The sequence below is a fragment of the Solea senegalensis genome, linkage group LG9 (genome assembly GCF_019176455.1).
Source record: "Solea senegalensis isolate Sse05_10M linkage group LG9, IFAPA_SoseM_1, whole genome shotgun sequence".
Lineage (NCBI taxonomy): Eukaryota > Metazoa > Chordata > Actinopteri > Pleuronectiformes > Soleidae > Solea > Solea senegalensis.
The window spans coordinates 20,999,344-21,020,756 of record NC_058029.1 but is presented as its reverse complement, the minus strand read 5'-3'; the positions used below and the strand labels follow the sequence as shown (position 1 = coordinate 21,020,756).

Sequence of the window (21,413 nt, the reverse complement as noted above, 5' to 3'; positions counted from 1 at the left end):
AATAAGTCCTACAGCACCACAAACTGTATTTTACATAATGATCAAAAAGTTGAATCAACAACTCTTTAAAATAATAATTTCAACTTTCACTGTGTTACAGGACAGCTAACTTCCATGTTTTTACTGCTGAAATGACTGTCAACAACTCAGTTTCCCATCAACCCTTGCGAGCTTACGTCGTTGTACGTCACCTACCCAGTCCCCCCACCATCGTCGTTCTACAGAGGAAGAAAGGGGGAGACGGGCAGCCTATACAGAACGCCGTAAGTGTAGTTTTTATTTATATCGAATAATAAAAACATACATAGATAAGTGAAGTCTGTGCCGGTGTGTCCGCTAATAAAGCTCAACCTTGCCTCGGCTTTAGTTTACACAAATATGAGCGGCAGCGGGCGGGCCAGGACCAGCTCATTCGCTGAGCCTCCCGGAGCTCCCGGATCTGCTGCAGCCGGCGCCGGATCAGCAGTGGCCGGTGGAAGCTCGACAGGAAAAACTGGGGCTGCACAAGCCACTGGAAGCAGCTCGACGAGCTTTGGGAATTTGAAACTGCCCAGTGAGTATTGTCGTATATTTCTATGATACGCTAAACGTACATGTTATTACAACTGCTTAGGTTGCGCGTTCTTTTTGAAGGAAATGTGTCTGGGCGTTTTAATGTCGGTCATTGTCGCGGAGCTAACATTAGCTGGTTAGCTAACTTAAGTTAGCTGTTCTGCTAACGTTAGCTGTGTTTTTCATTATGGGGCCCCTGAGATCGGGGACATTTATCGCATAGCTAACATTGTCTTTAGTGCCTCGGGGGAAACTGAGAGGCTAACCCATGGTTAATAATGTTATCTCATTTTTCTGACGTGACCTTTCCATTATTATTACAATGTAACCCAAGGATAGAAAAGAGTTACTGTTAGCCGGCGCTCTAATGTAACCGTCATTAGTATCAGATGTGTGAGCTAACTGGCTTGCTAATGTATGCAAAGAGTAAGCTAAAACGATATGTTTGGAGTATGAAGAGTTGTCTCCGACCAATTCTGATCTTAGACGTAGTTCTTTTCTAAGTTGACTGCCTGAAAAGTTAGACATGTACTTGCAGTGACAATATCCCATATTACCAAGTTCCAGCTGGTTAAAAATCAGTGTTGACCTTATCTTTAATGTTTAACTACTTGTTTCAGTACCTACACATGCTCAAAAAGTTACATCAAACAACTGCTCCAATGTTTGTGATTATGTTTAACTAGGTTTTAGTTAATTATAGTAGAAGCTGATATCTTTATGCATCCCATAGACTTTTCTATTCCAACAATCTCATATAATAATTCAAATCACACTGACTGACATGGATCTGTTAAATTTGGGTGTGACATCAGCTTGATGCATGTAGTGACACCTATTAAATTGTAGGCTACTGTACTATTTAGTATTGAATATATAATGTAGCACACACACATTTCTGGCACTGTCATGAAATTCTCACAGACCATCTTTGTTCACAACCCCCATTAAGGAGACTCATTCAAAGAAATCACCATGATTGTTTTTCTATGTCATCTTTTATCTGGGACAGCCCAAAATCATACAGGCACACAGTCATTATTTCCACCATTTATCACCTATACTAGGAATCCTGCTTTGCTAACAGTAAACTTAGTTGGTGTTATGACAGGAACTTGCTGAATGCTGAGGGGTTGTGTAGTTATGCAGCAGTAGCAGTAGGCTAGTTATCTGTAAGGGCAAACAGAGGTGTGCAGAAGGACAGACTTTTGAGACAGCAGGAAATTCCCTGCGTCGAACAACATTCCCTTAACAAAAAAGACAAATGTAAGTTGTTTGGGACTGGCTAAGAATATATTAACGAGTAACAGCTCTTCATCACAGGTGAAATTACTGTTAAAAAATGGAAATCAGAGATCAAATCTGAAGCCAGCTGCTTTGTTGAAGTACTTGTGGTCAGTCAGCAGATCTATACCATTTATTAACAATTCAGTGAACTAATCTTTTTAATTTACAGATTCTAATGATTCATTACACCGAAAACAACTGCTTACTGTTGTTGTGTCGCCTATAATATGACGTTACAATAGTTTCACTCAGCCGTGCTATGATGACCCCACCCACGTTGAGGAGGTACTATAGTAATGGAAAACGACGTGATAGATACCAAACCAAGTAGAACTGAGTTGTGCTAGAACAGACGCGTCAACAGTGTCTGTGATTTGTTATTCAAGCCCTTTGTCTGTTTTTAGTTAAGCAGCACCATAAAGAAATGTTCTGCAGGAGACTGCAACAATTAGCTTTTTTACTATGTTGTTTTAAGTTATTTTCTGTATGGCGGAGAATAGGGTTGCATATAGAGATCATATTCATAATCCAAGTAATCCAATGTTGACAAGCCATTTCACCCAGTGCACACTATAAAAGCGAAAATTAGCTTATTTGTATGTAATATAGCATTAATGATGTTTCTGCTGCCATTTCATTTAAAATAAATTACCCAACCACTCCTGAGATGTGCACTGCTGATATAAATCTTAAGTTAAATTCTTGTAAAGGTCTGTAGATTTAATTGGCGACTCCCAAAAAATCTAGACCCAGTCTCTACTATCAATTAATTAACTGGATTGAGCTGTCAATTCATTTCCTGATTAATCGCATGGTCATTTTGTCTAAACACTGCAGAAAATAGTGAATTGCTGTTTCCCAAAATTCAGATTATCCTTTTTTGGACGCAAGCAAAATATATTGAATATACTGTCATAGAGAAGCAACTATTATCAGAGTGGTTAATTTAGTAAGTAAGTAATAGATCATAGAATTGACAGAGTTGTCTTTGCTCTGTCAAGTACAAAACAAGACTATCACAGTTCGCTCTTGCCTGACTGTAAAATATATACATTTTAGGTTTCCTCCATTTTCCAATTATAGTTATTTTTGAGCTGGTTGAACCAGTGGGGTGAAACAAATCCAGGTTTCATTTAATGTTGATAGCAGCTGTTCCTGCCACAGCATTTTGAATCTGTTGGTTTTAGCTGCCTAAAGGTAAATTCATTATGTGTCTATCTTTGCCATCTGCCTCCATGTCCAAATTAACCTGCTCTTTTAACAGCCAAAAATGTTCAATTTTTGATGTGTATCAGGAAAATACAAGTCTTCCAAAAGTAATACACATACTGTCTTACTTACTCATAATGCCAGTCACACAGCCATGACTGTTAGCCTCCACTCAGTGCGTTGTAGTGATCATCATTTGATCAATGGGTTTAGTGCAGTTAAAGAGTTTACTGTTTTCGATTGATTAACACAAAAAGCCATGATTGAATCGCTAGTTTCTTCTTATTCAGGTGTCTGACACCTTAAACCAAAATATGTTAATGAGAACAACTGACGAACTGTATGTGATCCCTGTGAACAGGAGTTGACAGACAAGCTCAGAGTGACTGAAAACAGAGGGAAACAAATCTATTTTAGCTGATTAATAGCAGACAGACCTGATGTTATTACATACATTTTTTTACTACTACTTAAATTTTGAATTTAGCCTTACACTGTAATCAACAATAAGAGCAACAATCAAGACCATATTTCATTTGGAATCTAATATTAAATTTGCTTTGGTTTCTCTGCCCATGTTGAGTTGGCTTATAATTGCAAACATGTTATGTTTCTGTTTTTCTACAACCCATTTCAGAGGTATTTAGGTATTGTATTTTATAATATTTCATCCAGTTATCCTCCATCCAACCTTTAACCCCTGAACACAAACAAAATACATTCAGTTTCATTATATTATTTTCAGTGTTCCATGTTGCTTCACATGAAACTGGTTTGAGTTAATGTCGTCTGTGATATCTTTGCGTTCATTAACAAGAAATCACCATACTGTGTATCAGTACTCTGCCACCTAACTACCTTTAGTTGAAGTTCTGTTGATAGTAGAGGGGGAGAAAATTTTTATCTGTGCATTGAGAGAATCAGAATAGAATCAGAATCAGAATAGCCTTTATTGTCGTTATTTTGTGGACAACGAAATTTGGGTGCCACTCCCTTGGTGCAAAATACAAATATATAAATAACAATTTTAAAAGAGAAAATAGAATATTAACAATAAAATAAGAATAAGAAATGTTTACATTACATTTTTCCATTGCACAGAAAACCGGAGTAACACAGCAACATTAAGGGTTTTCTGATTTCTGATCAGCACCCTTGTTGACCACTGCTGGTATTACATAATTGATGAGGATAATACGGATGTTAATGATTAATCGTTAGTTGATTAGCTTCTGTATAGAATTTTCCAACTAATGTCTCTGGAATTAGCCGACAAAATCGGTTGGTTTATTATTTCCCCAGATCGCATAGCGGTGAAATTAACTTAACCAAGAACTGACATAATTAACAGAAATAGAAGTCTATGTAAAGGTGTCTATGTAAACAAACATAAGGTAAAATGAACCAGCCTCTGAGTTGCACCTTGCGTGGCTACAATGCTGCTAGCCATGACTTGAGCCTAAATCCGGACAGTGTGGCTACAGACATGGTACTACTTCTTGGGATTCACCCCTTCAATTTCGCAGCCCTGAAACTGAAGTTAAAAAAAGTCTTCTCTGGATGTAAATCCCATTAACCTCTAGACATCAAACGCACCGTGATTCCCAACAGGTCAGCCAGGTAATATCTGTGTGTCCCATTCAGCCTGACATAACGACAGGACGAACAGAGCAGCTTAAGAGCCTCGTTCTCTTCGGCTATTATGTGATTACTTACGTGAATTCCACATAACTCTTACAACTTTTTATAATTTAAACTGAGAAAAAGATCTGTGTGGGTTTTCTTTTTATATTGGTAAAATAATCCAGCTTTTGATTATTAACACGTTCAGCATTTAGTTAAGGAACATTCACATGATCATAAACCTAATATGAGGCAGTTAAGATGCATCTTCTGCAAATGCTGTCCATTGTATAAAGTTAAAACATACTTGGGATTTCCACTTGCTCAAAGCTTATTACTAATAAGTGTGGGTGTGATGAAAGTCATCTTGCTCACCTTTTTGTCTTACTCATAATCCTTGCAGAAACCAAAGCTTTTGAATGACAGCTGGGCAGAGTTCTCATCTGAGCATTAATTATTTAATGGACTATCCGCCACAGCTGCTTCATGTTTAATAATGCTCCCCTCTGTCTTAACTTGTTTAAAAAAAAAAAAAAAGTGCATGAAAGTGATGCTAAAAGGAAACGGGGAAGCTGTGTATTGTGGAGCTGGTATACAGGAATTTGAAGGAACTGCACAGTGACTGATCTCAAAGGATAAGTATTTCCTGCCGACCTGAGGGTAAAGATCATATATAGACCAATCTTGTGGATTCACTGGTGGCCTGTGTTTACCTTGTAAACATTTTAGGTGGAAAAATACATAACAGAAAAGTGTAGTTTTAATTTACACATGTTCACGCCAACAGAAAAAGCAGGCGATGAAGTCAGATTGCTGTCTCGCTTTTTCATCAGTTTTATTGGGTGACCTAAATGCTTAATTGTTTCACTATTCTGAGATGTGGGAGACCAACAAGTAAACCATGAGGGTCCTGTTGAGACAGGTGAAGTGAACAAACACAGGAAATAGTAGCTTTTCTGGGTGTGCTACTGTCCACACAATTTAATCACAGGCTCTGACAAGCCTTTTGGCCACATCCTCTTTTCTGCTTTTCTGCTGTCTCTGCTTCCAGTGCTAAATTTGGCAAGTCATTCTTAACCCAACCCCCCATGTGTGGAAAACTGAGTCAATACTTGTCCCTAACTTGACTGTGGGGTCTTGAGCATCTTACTTTGCATGGTTTTTCAAGATCAGAGATAAACAGACAGTGACAAGTTAAGATTACTGCTGCAACTAATGATTATGTTCATGATCTGTTATTTTCTTGTTTAATTGATTAATCGTTTGGTCCAGAAAACGGTGATCAGTGTTTCCCAAACCCAAATGATGATGATCTCAAATGTTTTGTTTTGTCTAAAAATGGAGTGCGTGCGTGCGGGCAGGTGTGCGTGCAGGCGTGCATATATAATATCCACATTACAAACACAATAAATGTAGCGAATGTGACATTATTGGAAGAGTATATTATTATTGTTGGAAGAGAAGAAGCTGAGATTGTAGAGGTTTTGGGTTCAATGCTAGTTAAACTTGAATTGACCTCATGTGTGTCTCCAGTATGAAAGGGTGTTCAGCTAGATTGTGCCCAGGGGAGTAAGAAAAGTATTGTGAAAGGTATCAGCAGCACATTGCCAACCTGTGTAATGTGTCTGTGTGAGAGCCACAACATTTTAAAGTAGCTTGTTGATGTTTAGCTTCTCTCTTTTAGTGACACTGGTTTAAACAGTAAACTGGGGGTGTTCCATTTATTTTGTCTCCTATTTGTCTCCTGTTTTTCACCTACATTTGCCCAAGCAGCAAGACCACGAGCAGATATGTCTTCTCAGCAGAGAATTATCCGCTTCTGCATTTGCCATTTAAATAGCGATGTGCCTGGCACAGGTGCACTTGAAGTTTAAAGGGAATGACAGGCAAAATACTGACCCAAAACACACGTATGAATAATTCAGACACAACATACAACCTCTTTGCACCTGGCGCTTCAATTTGTGCCTAGATGAGGTGCCTTGTAACTAGCTAAATTAGAGTTGGGCACACCCTAATGCACTTCCACCATGCAACTCAGGCACAAATCTCATGAGATATTATATATTTTAACGATACATTGTCCAGCTCCATTTCAACAAGAATATTTGTGCTTCCATTTTGCAGGGGACAGCGGCAAAGTGACGACAGTGGTAGCCACACCCGGTCAGGGTCCAGATCGCCCACAGGAAGTGTCCTACACGGACATAAAGGTTATAGGAAATGGCTCCTTCGGGGTTGTGTACCAGGCCCGCCTCATTGACAGCCAGGAGATGGTGGCAATTAAGAAAGTTCTCCAAGACAAGAGGTTTAAGGTATGTTCAGGTTTACTCAGTCAGATAATTACTGTGAAATTTAATAATTATAATGCCAGTAACTGTCCTGTATTAATAATGTATGTTGTCTTTGATGAGTTGTACTGTATATGTTTTTACACAATTCACTTTCAGTAATTTTCTTTCCTTTCTTCATTCTAGAATAGGGAGCTGCAAATTATGAGGAAATTGGACCACTGCAATATTGTGAGGCTACGTTACTTCTTCTACTCCAGTGGCGAGAAGGTGTGTATGCGCTGACTCTTATTCCGTAGGAATCAGGTTTCCCAGAAGAAAGACTAACTCCACACCCAGTCTTTTTAATGATGCACGCTTCAAGGATGAATCATAGACATGTCCTGGACTAGTACTGTAGCATGAATTCACACTCCTAAACCGAATATCTCACATGATTGTGCTTTGCTTTTGCCCTAAACATAACCGCAGTGGAGAAAACTGTAGATCACCCAATGTTAAAAGAAAAGTGATGTATGTGCTAATGAATATGTGAAATACTGACCATACAAAATATTTGTGTCCTTGAATTCCTCATTATGAAGTACCTCATATTATGCCGTATCCAACATAGCAGGGATGGCATGGTGTCTTTATTTTGCCTTGTCGTACTTCATTCATTCTGCCTCAACTTTGTTCAGGCTACAAATGAATTTGACCTTGTTTTTGATTAAATATTTTATGGTTGATGAAGTACACTGGTACTGAGTGAGCCAGAATCCCCTTCCTCCATATAGGTGTGGTTACACTTCATTTTACCTTTTCATAATTACATCAGCAGGCTAATCAATTGTGTTTTCACTCATAGAGGCATTTTATTGTTTATAAGTATCTATAAGTGCACTGCCTTAACTGTCTGTCATTTTGTAGCTACTAAGTGTAACAGCTGAGCTAAGTATTTAACTACCCTTGTCCTACAGTTTTATAGCTAATTACTGCATACACTTAGAGTCATTAATTCTTCTTTACGTGCTTGTCCCATATCCAATCTAGTATATCATTTTAAGACTGTTTAAATGTGAACATTGTGCTCATAACACTGGATTTAGTTTTCTGTTGAGATGTAACTTTCCACTTCTAATTGCACAACCCTCCTTTCTTTTCTTTCTCCTTTTCAGAAAGATGAAGTGTATTTGAATCTGGTGCTGGACTTTGTCCCCGAGACAGTGTACAGGGTGGCTCGGCACTTTAACAAGGCCAAGACTACCATCCCCATCATCTATGTTAAGGTGGGTGGACACAAAAACATAAGCCGTTCTCAAACATGAACTCCGGATAATGTCTGCAGAATTGGGTCAGGATCATTATCCAGAGATTTGACATCCACGCATGGAGAATTCAGAGAGAGATTGTCTGAGGGCGATTTGTTCACACTGGAGGATCCAGGTGAGGGTGTGGTGCCTGGCTTAATCATTCAGGAGACACCCATCCACTCACCATGGATTATCCAGATTTTCTCCTGCTACGTTCTCACATGAGCTCACCCGGACATTATCTGGTGAAACAGAGAGCTGATAGGAGAATCTCTGGAGAATGAGGGTCTGAAAGAAGCTGTACACAAACATAACTGGTTGTTTTCCTCTCCCTACTTAAGGCAGAAAAGTGGTATTTTAAGTACCACTTTATTTTCACATGTTCACAAATTTCTGTATGAATCATAAGTGAAAAGTGCAGTTATCTCAGAAGCAATTGTTTTCTTCTCATGTTTACAATATTGTAGGGTGATGGTACTTTCACCTCTGACTGTTGATGTGAAAGCTGGGAATGTAACATTGTAAAGTTCTTTTTGGCAATGATGAGGGATTAATGCATCTGAAAAGCAATTGAGCTGTAACTTAAATTGCTACATTTATTATATATATAATAGTTTTCTGGGAAATTCTTCACATCCAAACAGCATTGCCTTCATGTCCTCTTCATAGGAAACATACAGGCAAACACAGTATGATATGGGCTGTTTTACAGCTGGTTTACAAGTCTGAGACCTGTTTGTATTTGATAGAAGAAGTATGTGTTCTTGTTCTTCTTGAGTTTAAGAGTAGACCAGCTTGTAAGTACATAATATAAAATATTAGACACTAAGCAATAATAACTCTGTCCTAATGAATAGTGGATATTTTTACTTCGACTAATGGGCCTCATTCACCTCATTCACTCATCTCCGTGTGTGGTCATTATCTCTCTCCAGGTGTCTCGTATTAAAATGTTACATTTAAATTTTACATATTGGGCTTTTGAATTCACTCATCAGATTTCAATAGAAATCTGGTGGAGGTATTTTCTCACAGACAAACTTACCGTTTGAGGGTTATGACAACACAAATTGAAAGATAGTCTCAGAGGATTTAATGTGTTTGAATTAAACTTGGTTCCCTGTTTAAAGGGCTGCTTTCTGGGACTTTGTCTGTTTACTGTGTTTTGAGGAGCAGAAAGGACATTATAGTTGTCTCATGGCCCATTTACCTTCCTCAGCCTGCTGCTCCCCGGTGGCTTTGAGATGTGGACTGATCCCTCCCTCTTACTTTCACTTTTATCATCCTTCCTTCCTCCAGCCACACACTTCCATCACAGCATGACTGAGGTCTTTCACCCCTTTCCTGCCCTCTGGATCTCGGGTTCTTTTCCATGTCTCACTTCTTCTCACTTCTCTCTTTCTCTCTGTCCCCTTTTTAACCATCAACTCATATCTTGCAGTCATTTTGTCTTTAATCATTCTGTAATATGTGGTCATCCTGCTGTCACTGCTTCCTGTGGGTAATAATGCTAATAGTGGGGAGGATGACAGTGATTTCATATGAAGATTCTTACAGTCTGCATTCCACAGACACAATGAAAGGGTGACTAGAACATGTGGAAAAATGTCAAATAGAGGTTGTTTGAGGATGTTGACGCATCTGCAGGGTGAATTCACCCTTGTTTTTTTGGGGGAAAGCATGCTACTATATGTTGTATGGGACATTATACAGATGGTTCTTTCAACACATCTACACAGTGAACCTGCAAAACCCAATTTGTGCACATAGAGAAGTGATGGAGATCATTACAGACAAACACTTGCTCCCCTGTCTGTGGAAAACAAATTATATCACCTGTATTACATCTGTGGTTCCCAGCCTTCCTGGAGTCAGGGACTGTATTTACTCATCACAGTCTGCATATCTCTTCAAATTGTAAATAGAAAGAAGCAAATATTAACATTAAGTCTGTAACATGGATTTTGCAGTATAATCTTTGTACAATAACTAAATATTTCCTCATTCACCCAGCCCCTTTAGTCAGAGAGCTCTCCCTTCAGCTGGTCTCAAGTTTAGCTCAGGTCACTTAATGTCTCTGAGAGCCATGTGCATATATACAGTAGAGTTTGTTGACAGGCTTTAAAAACATTGAATACAGTTTCTTTTAAAAGGCCTTAGTTGGTATTCGTTTTAGAAATTCTTGAATTTAATTTAAAACTTTCAATTTTTCAGTATTTCTTGTTGCTGGCTGAAGGCAGTAATGTAAATTATATTGTTTTGTGGGTAATTGCCGGCTGTCAGGAGATGTTTCTAAAACCAAAAGTGGGGATGTTCTGACAGTCGAGTTCAGTTAGTGATGTCGCAAATGCTGTCACTACTAATTAGTTTATCCATCCATCTGCCCAGGTGGCGTAATTGTAATAATTTATGTCATTAAGACATTAGTGTTTTGCTGTATACAGCTGGAAAGCACTTGAAAACATTGGTTCTACTGGCTTTTCAACATCATATAATACTGTGGCTGGCATGATTGTGACTTTATTATTGCATTACAATGGTTTTTGAAATTTAAAATAAACCTGTCCACTTCAGATGAGTTAAAAGTGTCTCGACTCATGACAACAGGGAACATGCATGTATGATTGCTGTTGTTAAACACTGTTGGGCGTTATGCCAACCTTCTATGTCTCCCCTCAGGTGTACATGTACCAGCTGTTCCGCAGTCTGGCTTATATCCATTCCCAGGGCGTGTGTCACAGAGACATTAAGCCTCAGAACCTCCTGGTGGACCCAGAGACAGCCATCCTCAAACTCTGTGACTTTGGCAGGTCAGTAACTGACACTGCCTCTGGACATGTGTGTCTTTCCTTATTCTCTCTCCGTTTCAGTATGTATGTTTGTTTGGCTCGTGAAAGCTGCCCGTTTCTCAGTCTTGACATATCTGTCGGATGCATTCTTTACCTCCCGGTCTCCCTGTCTTGGTCACTCATGTGCTGCTGTATTTGTGGAAGAAATACACTGACAAATAAAAGGTCCATGTTGTTTGACATGCTGCTGTTTTTCTTCTTCTCCATTTCCCATCTACCAACTTGTAGTGCTAAGCAGCTTGTTCGCGGGGAGCCGAATGTGTCCTATATCTGCTCACGGTACTATCGTGCCCCAGAGCTCATCTTTGGTGCCACTGACTACACGTCCAACATTGACATCTGGTCAGCGGGCTGTGTGCTGGCCGAGCTGCTGCTGGGTCAGCCCATCTTCCCCGGAGACAGTGGTGTGGACCAGCTAGTAGAGATCATCAAGGTACAGTAACGATGTTGTCTGTGGTGAAGAAAGGCCAGCTGATGGAACCAGCCATAGTATTGTGTGTTAGTGAAACTAGTTTCCACACAGCTTTAGATGTTCTGGTGCATTTAATTTCAGTTTATTCTCATTATACAAAGCCAGCACAACAAATTCCCTGTATTGATGCAACATCGATGAGACACATTATCATGAACAGTGTGTGACAGTGCACAACGTGATTCATTCATTGTTTTCTTCCAAGAAATGATAAAAAAATTAAAAGTATTGGTTTTAGGATGAAGCACAGTGTACATTTATCAGTGTGTTTCTACAGTATATCTAAGAATTCCAGAAAAAATGTTTACACATGTGAGGTTAAGGTTACTCATGTAGTTCTAATCCACAGTGACATTCCCTCCTCCTGTTTTGTTTATAGGGTTAATATTGATCAGCATGACTGAATACCTACTTTTCCTCCTCTTGTGGCAGGTTCTGGGGACACCGACACGAGAGCAGATTCGGGAGATGAACCCCAACTACACAGAGTTCAAGTTCCCACAGATTAAAGCACACCCTTGGACAAAGGTACATTCTGGAGTGCATTAATGCTGAATCTCAGTAAATCACACACAGGCTCAATACAAGACTTTTAATATGTACTGAGATTAGATGATGATGACTTGCTGTGTATTCTTAATTTTCTTTTTATTTACAGGTGTTTAAGCCTCGTACCCCACCAGAGGCCATTGCCCTCTGCTCTCGACTGCTGGAATACACGCCGGTGACCAGACTCTCTCCTCTGGAGGCATGTGCACACGCCTTCTTCGATGAGCTGCGCCAGCCCAACACCCGCCTGCCCAGCGGACGAGAACTGCCGCTCCTCTTCAATTTCAGTCCTGTTGGTCAGTTCTGCCTCCCTTTTGTTTATCCTTCCTGTGTTTAACCTTTGTTTACAACCTGTGAGATCCTCCATTTTGCTTCTAGCGTTTTACGTGTAACTAAATGTGTTTGTTGTTTGTGCTCTTGCAGAGCTGTCTATCCAACCCCAGTTAAACTCCACACTCATTCCTCCTCACGCTCGTGCACAGACATCACCTGCCTCACATGGTATGTTTGACCATATGGAAGGATACTGTTTTTGATGCAACAGTTTAATAATAGAACATACTGAGAACAGCTGTTTTTTTGTTTTTCATGTTTTGCAATATAGAATATTAGAATTTCTTAAGATTCTGAACCTGATTAATAGTTCATTTGAATAATCCACTAATACTAAATAAGTTGTTAGAAACAGAATATCTTTACCTGGTTGATGCTAACCTGTATAAACTTAAGCCAATATTTTATGTGTTTAATGTATTGTTATAAGATGATGAATGAAAAGTAAAAAAAAACATGACTGAACTTGTTCTTTTTTAATTTTCAACAATGTATTTCCTCTCTCGTCCTGCAGAGGGCAGTGTGTCAGACAGTACTGCTCAGCCCAGCTCAGCACCTGGATCCATCAACAACAGCACCTGAGCATCCATCCCTCTGTCATCCTTTCTTTTCTTTTTTTCATCTTCCCCGTTTTCCTTTATCCCTTCTGCTCTTCTCTCTCGACCTTCGTCCTGGCTCCAAACCCTTAAAATAAGAAGAGAAAAAAAAGCCTCTACACACCCACATCTACACTCAGCATTGCTATGTACTCTGAATGTTAACCAACCGATTTCCGTGGCTGCTAGCTTCAGGAGGATGTGGTTTGTTTTAAGGACATTAATGTAGCCATGGTTGGGCTCAATATACGCTGCATTTCTGTGTTCAGGTTGGCCCATGTCTGCTCGATTAGAATAAAGAAATGCTACATTGCTTGGCTAGGATGTTTGGGAGATGAGGAGGGGGGTTGTACATGTCGTGTGGATTTTCTGCATTATTATTGACCGTTGACTTTTATCCCTATTCTGTGCTCTTTATTTGTACGAGCTCATTTTAATGTGTGGCTGTGGTGCCACTGAATGGAGTTAAAGTAAGGCCTGTATGTAAGGCCTGATTCACATTGACAATCATCTTAGTAGGGTCAAAAATGGCAGACTTGTTCTGTACATGGTGTTTGATTGTACATCCCACTCTGTACACCCGTTGCTTTTCTGTCTTTTTCTACCCTGAACTCTGCTCAAGTGTTGTCAGTTCACTCAGCCCAGTGGTGAACAACATCTTTTTTTTCTTTTTTATCTCCCTGACAGAACAGATTGGCAAATATTTTGACCATGTCATTTTAGATAACAGATGGTTTTAAATTTTATTGCAAAGTGGGGCACTGCAGCCTGTCTTACCGTTTCTTTTTGAATACTAGCTCCTCAGCTGCCTTTTTATGAGTGAGAGGGAGCTTTGTGTGAGCAGAGTACACCTCTTCAGTTTCTTTGGTATAAGCTCACGTTGTCTTATGTAAAGCTGGAAACCAAGCATGTCATGTTGATTCTCAAATACGTATTGCACATCTCCAAAAGGAGGAGTAGTGGAAGAGTCAAAGGGTGGGGAGCTATGTGAACATAATGTCATACAGATGGAGCCGATGGTCGCGGCGCTACATTTCCATCCACCAGAGAATTCTCAAAACAGAAACACAGTTGCCGGACACTGTAGGGTGAATTGTCGCCTCATTAATTACGTCACTTCTACATGTTCCGTTTCATATCAGTTTGAGAATGTTGAACAGTGACATCAGGTTTAGAGGGAGGCCTGTGAGTGTACACATGTATGGTTCGTGCAGGAGGAGAACTTTGTTTGCTGTGAGTGTTGAAACCCTCTGCTCGTTCCCAAACAGCCCACCTGCGACAACCTCACGTCGTCCTCTTCTCGTTTAGTCACGCAGCCTAATGGTCCACCGTCTGCACGGACTGTTTTCCTTTTCTTTCTTCACGCAAATGTGCATGTTCAGCCCAGGTTGACCACAATATATTACATCCAATAATAATCTGACCAGAAATTATGCTGAAACCCAAAAGCTTTTGGAGCCCTCCCCCACCCACCCCCTTTCCCCTTCACGCCCGTCCCTCTGCCCTCTGCTTCCATCTTTCTTCCTCCTTTTTTTTTTTCCACAGCTAAACTGTAAATATCAAGTACCTTTTATTTTATTTTGTTATTTTTTTGTTATTGTTATTATATTGTTCTTGTAATTTTTTTTTTTCGCCAGTAGACCGGTGCAGCAGCAGCAGCCGGACTATTTATCCTCAGTCGCAGTCTGTAAATACAATTTCATTTCAGTCCCTGGTTCAAAAGGGGGAAAAACAGAACAAAATGTTTCATTTTTATTCTCTCTCCCTCCATTTCTCTCTCCATAACTTTCCCTTTTCCCCATAAATGTTGTCATATGTGTTCTATTTATTGTATTGTGTTTTTTGGGGGGTGGGGCTGGTTTAATTTTTTTTTTATTTTATTATTACTGTAGTGGTCACTTGTGGGATCTGCTTTTTTGTTTAGTTTTTTTTTTTTTCTTATTCCAGTTTTTAGTCCAGCAGCGTCACATGCAAAACAATTTAACATCCAAGATACTGTACACAGATCATGACGGGAGTTGGTTCAAACCGTGGGTTTATAGCTGCACATGCTAGACATCAAGTGGAACTTCTGTTTTCCATTTAACTTCAATGTGAAGGGAATGTTACAAACCTCAGTTTAATGAAAAAAAAAAAAGAGAGAGGTTGTGGTGTTGGGAGGAAGTGTGTGTGTGTGTGTGTTGTGGTAGGAGAGGGGAAAAACAAATGTGTCCATGTGACATCTCCTGTGTCTGACTGTTTTCCCTCTCTGAGTCGTACAAATGTAACAGGTTTGAACTGTTGACCTTCAGTGTGTGTTTCACAGATACTTTGTGAGTGTCTTGAACACAGCTGCAGGCCGTGTATGTGTGTGTGAGTGAGTGTGAATGGATGTTATTCTCTGTGTTTTCTTAAATGAAGAGCTGACTAAATGTGCTTTTTTTTTTGTCCATCGTTATTTTATTTGTTTTGTTTCCATAGTGATCTGTCCCACTTAGTTTTTAATTTGCTGTGACCCTGCTCTTTTATCATCGGGGGGAGGGGGGGGTGTCATTGTTGGGAACAGGTTAGATAAAGGAGATGATGAACAGTGAGGGATGAAGGGAGAGAGACAGTTTTTGTTTGTTGGTATAAATAATTAAACTCATTAATAAAGTGATGAAACTGTTCCTGTCTCATATTCATGACTAAATTATGAAATATTGAAGCTTGTTTACACACTCGCAGCAGGAATACAAGGTTGTAATGAAATAATAACAGCGTGTTAATTGGCGATAAGTCACTTGGCCTGTGTGCAAACAAAGAGGACATCAGTGATCAGGACTTAAGTACGTCAAATGTACAACCAGCAGGAATGAGCACGTTTGGCTTAATTTAACATCATTTCCACCCCCAAAAAAACTCTATAACGCACATTAATGTTTTGTAGGCCTTGGCAATGGTTAAAAATAATATATCACAACATAGTTAATATAACAAAGGATTATTGCCTGTTAGTCTGTTAGGTGTTTTCTCTCTGAGGAAGTTAAAAAGCAAAATGAACTGGTTTCTTCAACGTTCACCCAGTAACATATTTTTAATGATCTGGTATTTAATCATCGTAATAATCAATTTGGAAAATATTTTGAGCTATTTTGCTCCTATTGCCCAGCACTATGTATATGGATGAGGGCTCTACTTCATAATCTGGTCTCTGTGTTGTTTATGTCGAGTGGGATTATGTGACTGATTCCCACATCAAATCTGTCATGTCAAATTACTATTCAGCATTTTTAGGTCCAGGTAGGAAGTTAGCAGTGGCTGTGGATCATTGGTAGTGTGGGTTTTCTTTCAACAGAAAGGTTGTGGGTTTGAGCCCCTGCTCCACGAGTCTACATGTTGATGTGTCCCTGGGCGAGGCATCTAATCCCAGAGTGAATGGGTGTGATGTGTGAACAGTGAAACTCGTATGAAGCAGCTTTGAGGTCATCAGGACTAGAAAATGTTATATACTGTATACCAATGCATATAGTATGTATTCATAGTCTTCAGTTTCCTTGTTTACTTCAGTATTACTCTTCTATTCAACCCCATTTCACAAACCAATACTTAATTTTCCTTAATTTAACTACATTACGGCACTATAGTTCCTTTTTGGAACTAAAGCAAACAAAAAAAGGCTCTCAGGAGCTGAAGCAAACAGCAGTTACTTCCTCCGGCACTGCAGTAGACGGCAGCAAAATTCAAAAGAAGTGGACAGGCATGGTGAGTTGGGACAAAGAGGCCTTGAGATGGAGACGTGTATTTCTGTGATGCTCACATGACTCATGTTTGCTCCAGGTTTGTGTTGAGCGTTTTCATGCAGGGATAATAAAAAAAGAAGTGCTGTCTTAATGCTCTGCAGTAGAGTCAGGTGCAGCGGTGAACTCCGGAACAGGCCAGTTGCCGACTGATGAAATCACAACGGTTGTTATGGGAACTGTGCTATTGCACATGACAGAGGAAATGGAAAGGGAATTTTTGACCTTGACTGATGATATTGTACACTTCCACTATTTGACTATATGAGGCTTTTGAACAGAGGGAAGGTTTCTGGAAATGCTCATGGACAGCCAACACAATGATACTCACACTACATTTCACTGATACTCCAGCAGTCATTATCTCCATTTTTTGCCTCAACACTCACTTTCACTTTAAGATACTTGAGCATCAGATTGAATTCAGGTCTTGGAGGACTTTCAGCAGCACACCTCAAACACGGATGAAGTTCTCCTTTTATTATTTTCTTCCATTCAGACAAGAATCTGCTGTTCACTGCTGTAGAAGAAGAGCAGGATTTAATGAAGTCTCAGGGTGTCCATGATCTTTCTTCTTTCGTCTCTGTTCAATAGAAAATATTTATAGGCTCTGGCAGCACCGCTTCTCTTAACTAAAACTTCTCGGTTACCGAAAGTTAGCCCCTCAGGTTCAGCTCCGCTGTATCCTTGTATGACCTGTTCCAGTCAAATAGTATCAATTCTCAGCTCTCTCGCTCCCTTTAGTTTAGTTTTTCCCCCTCCTTCATCATTAATTGATTCCTAGCTGATGCCTGCCTTGTTTTTGTGAAATAAATGAGCAGAATATCAAGTGTTCATATACAGATACAAACTGTCAAAAAATCCATCACTACTTTTAGCTTTAGTTTTAGTTGAGGTAGACTCTTAAGCTTACTTTCACTTGATATAAGGCTTCATTCACCCGCCTCTGTGAGGCACAGAGTGCTTCTTTTTTTACTCTTTGAACAAAGAGAGAAAAGAAATGAATACAAGACCTACAGAAAAACCTCCCGATATTGATGTATTGGTGTGTGGTTCACAAATGTAACCTTTCTATTCTATTCACTAACTCCATCCATCCATCTTCTACCACTTTATCCTCCACATGAGGGTCGCAGGGGAAGCCTTGTCAATCACAGCTGACATAGGGCGATAGGTGGGGTAACACCCTGGACACTGGACAGTTCACCAGTCCATCACAGGGACACATAGAGACAAACAACCATCCTCTCTCACACCTACAGTCAATTTAGATTGTCTAGTTTACCTAATCCCCAAATCTGCATGTTTTTGGACTGTGGGAGGAAACCGGAGAAAACCCACGCACCCATGGGGAGGAAATGCAAACTCCATGCACCCATCCTTGTTTTGACCAGGTCGCAAACATGGGTCTTCTTGCTGCAAAGGCAAGCATCACTACACCAACCGTGGCCCCTATTCACCAAATCACCAACCACTCTGCAAATCACTGGTCATTTTATTAGGTACACATGTAATGAAGTAGCACCAGCTGTGATCTCCTGCTGCTGCATCTGCTTCAAGGTTTGATGCAGTGTGTGTTCAGAGACGTGTCTTCTTCATACCTTCATACATACAATTTTGAACCAGTCTGGCCATGCTCTGTGACCTCTGGCACTACCTTGGCATTTTCACCCTAAGAACTGCTGCTCACTGGAGGTTTTCTCTTTTCCAGACCATTCTCAGTAAACCCTTGAGATGTTTTTCGCGTGTGAAAATCCTAGTAGATCAGCAGTTTCTGAAATAATCAGACGAGCCCGTCTGGCACCAACAGCAATGTCGCGTTCAAAGTCACTTAAATCACCTCAGCTGCTCGTCTGCAGTTCAGCAATGTTTGACTTGATTCTTGTGTCTTGTGTCTCTTCCTGACCAATCCGTGGCCGGCAGTCTGACGACGTCACGCGTAGTGTCACCTGAGCTCAAACCTCGAACATCGCCAGAGAAGGTACCACAAAATCTATCTGGTACCAGGTGCTATGCAGCTGATTAAGATAAGATAACTGTTGATGATTCAGATTGACATGATAATAATCACAGGTTTACAGGGACATCCTTTACAGCACATCATTACTTTCTAACACAGAGATGGACATTTACAGCACTGAATATCATTTCCTCTAAGGACACCCTTTGGGACACTCTCAGTAGACGACAGCCTTTTTGATTAGAAGGACACTCATAGGATTTCCTCCCACAGTCCAAAGACATGAGGCAAATTGGACACTGTAAATTGATCATAAGTGTGAATGTGAGATTTAATGTCTCTATATGTGACCGTGTGATGGATTGTCAGCTGAGATTGGCACAGCTCCCCCCGAGACCCTCATGTGGAGGATAAAGAGGTAGAGGATGGATGGACACCAATAAGAAACAAAGTTATAAGGTCATCTTTTAGGGAACAGCATCACTTTTCTCCACTTGTCAGGCACTCCTTTAGAAACAATACATATTTTAAATTTATATTTTGCTTTAGAGGCCACAAATGAATAGCAGCCAGTAGAGCACTTGCTCATGTTTTTACCAGTCTAGAGGGCACTTTAGTGCATGTTTTTGTCCATTAGGGCCTTGTTCACACCACTGCATATAAAGCTGAAAGAGAGGGAGCAAAATACAAATGAGGGGCACGGTTGGTTCTAATAAATGTGCCAATGTAGGAGCAGGAAAGACGTCTTGTTCTCCCCGTGTCTGCATGCGTATCCTCCAGCTTCCTCCCACCATTAAAAACATGTATGAATGTTAGACACAGGTTGGTCCATTGAGTGGCGGCGTACTCAGTCACAGCGCCTCTGATCAAACCCCCCCTGACCTCGTAATTACATTGTGCAATTCCGGTTGTATAATGACAATAAATCTCCATTCCTATGGCGGGGCTGGCTGTGGCCTTGAGTTTGACACGTGTGATCTAAACCAAATCAGACATATGAGATGCGGGCTTGTCTTAAAATAATTTGATGCAAGTCATGTGGGAGGTTGTCAGCCTTTAAAGATAACCACATGAGAGGAAGGGAAGAGGAGGAAGGTGCATGTAAAGATCCTGAGTAATCAATGCTGCATGGCAAGACAGCCCCGCTCTCCAGGGAGCCACAGTCTCTGAAGCGCAACCTTCAAAGAAAAACATGTCTGCCTCATCATGCTGATATGATACGTCAAGGTTGAATAATGTTATTCCGCTGTGTTTTGAGATTGTTCGCTGTCTTTGGAGCTTTAGTGGCCCTGTCCCCTCTGGCTGAACGCCCGGTCGGCTCTTTAATTCCATTTGGAGTCACGTTAAGGAGTCTGAGAAGCTACTCATCTTCCCAATGAGCCAATGGGCCACTTTGGGGCACTGTGTAATTCCCAGAAATGAGTGGAGTGGGCAAGTCTATAGCTCCACTGACCTCTGAGGATAATACTTGATGTGGCAGAATCCACAGTGCAGCTGCCTGTACTCTGCCTGTCTGAGGAGGCTAAATCTGTTAAGTGCTATATTTTGTACATTCAAGGAACTTTTCTGGATATTCAAGTGCAGTTTGAAGTCGTATGAGACAGTTATTGCGCTCACATTGTGAAAATGATGTTGTTCATCAGACAATGAAACAGTTGACCTCATACGCCCTTCACAGGGTTTGCTGTGAGCGTTGCGGGAGAATTTACATATCATAAAATGTGGATTATAACACTATGAATTACTCTGCTTCGTCAGTTCAATGATCCTGTAGGTTAGGATGATTCCATTGTGACACTTAAAATATCATCTAATAATAACAAAGATTCTTCCATCTAACAATCTAATCCAAACAGTTTTAATGTGTCATAATATCGTTTGATTCGAGGCTTAAATGTTGTACATGATTGCAGTGCAAATGTTTTACCATTATTCTATTGTTTATTATTTATTTTCTGTGACTCATTGTTATTGATACTGTATGATGGGATACTAGAGCCAGTGCATGAAGCGGGAAAAAAAGTGCCAGTTCTCCCCTTATCCATGTGAGGCATGTATATTTGTATTACTAAACCATTAGACACTCAATTATGAAACAGTGATGTTCACAACATCTATGTATTTAAACGTTTTGTCCACATTTTTTAAAAAAACAACTAAAAACTGGGCTTGTGTCTCGTATATTTAGACATTTGTTTGATTTGGGTTAGGGTTAGTTTGATTTGAAATTTGCGTTCAAATAATGTTTTTTCTTTTCTGGGATTATGACTTTTGTGCAGGCAGGTCTGGCTCAGCGTAGGGGCCCACAGGTTGGTTTTGCCCTGGGCCCTAAAGCCCTCAGTACACCTCTGAATGTCAAAGAGAAAGTAGAGCAGCGAGTTGAAGGTTGTGAGTTTGATTCCTGGTCGTCAACATGCCCATGTGTCCTTGCAAGACACTTAGCCACTCGATGAAAATGGGTGAATGGCAAAAGTGTAGTGTAAAGCAGCTTTGAGTGGACATTGAGACTAGAAAAGTGCTATATAAATACAAACCATCCACTTTTATGGGAAACAACAAGTATTCAAGGACAGAGCGATGTAATTTTTTCAAAAAGTGGCCTTTTATATAGAGTCCCTGACGTATGACTGACCAGCACTGAC

General features: G+C 40.2%; 1 protein-coding gene across 1 annotated transcript; it reads left to right on the top strand.

The window, feature by feature from the left end:
* The first annotated feature begins 150 nt into the window (after positions 1-150).
* gsk3ab (glycogen synthase kinase 3 alpha b) lies at positions 151-15,700 on the top strand. The gene is made up of 11 exons (XM_044034074.1): positions 151-263; positions 368-553; positions 6,799-6,986; positions 7,149-7,232; positions 8,120-8,230; positions 10,934-11,064; positions 11,332-11,536; positions 12,008-12,103; positions 12,234-12,420; positions 12,548-12,625; positions 12,972-15,700. Exons 2-11 carry the CDS (start codon positions 379-381, stop codon positions 13,037-13,039), a joined length of 1,323 nt encoding a protein of 440 aa, XP_043890009.1. The 5' UTR covers positions 151-263; positions 368-378; the 3' UTR covers positions 13,040-15,700.
* The last annotated feature ends 5,713 nt before the right edge of the window (positions 15,701-21,413 follow it).

Bases quoted from the DNA above. Each gene is read 5' to 3' on its own strand.
- gsk3ab (XM_044034074.1), top strand. From the start codon at position 379: ATGAGCGGCAGCGGGCGGGCCAGGACCAGCTCATTCGCTGAGCCTCCC. The intron at 11,537-12,007 runs GTACAGTAACGA...CTCTTGTGGCAG, and splicing joins AGCTAGTAGAGATCATCAAG to GTTCTGGGGACACCGACACG. The intron at 12,626-12,971 runs GTATGTTTGACC...CTCGTCCTGCAG, and splicing joins GACATCACCTGCCTCACATG to AGGGCAGTGTGTCAGACAGT.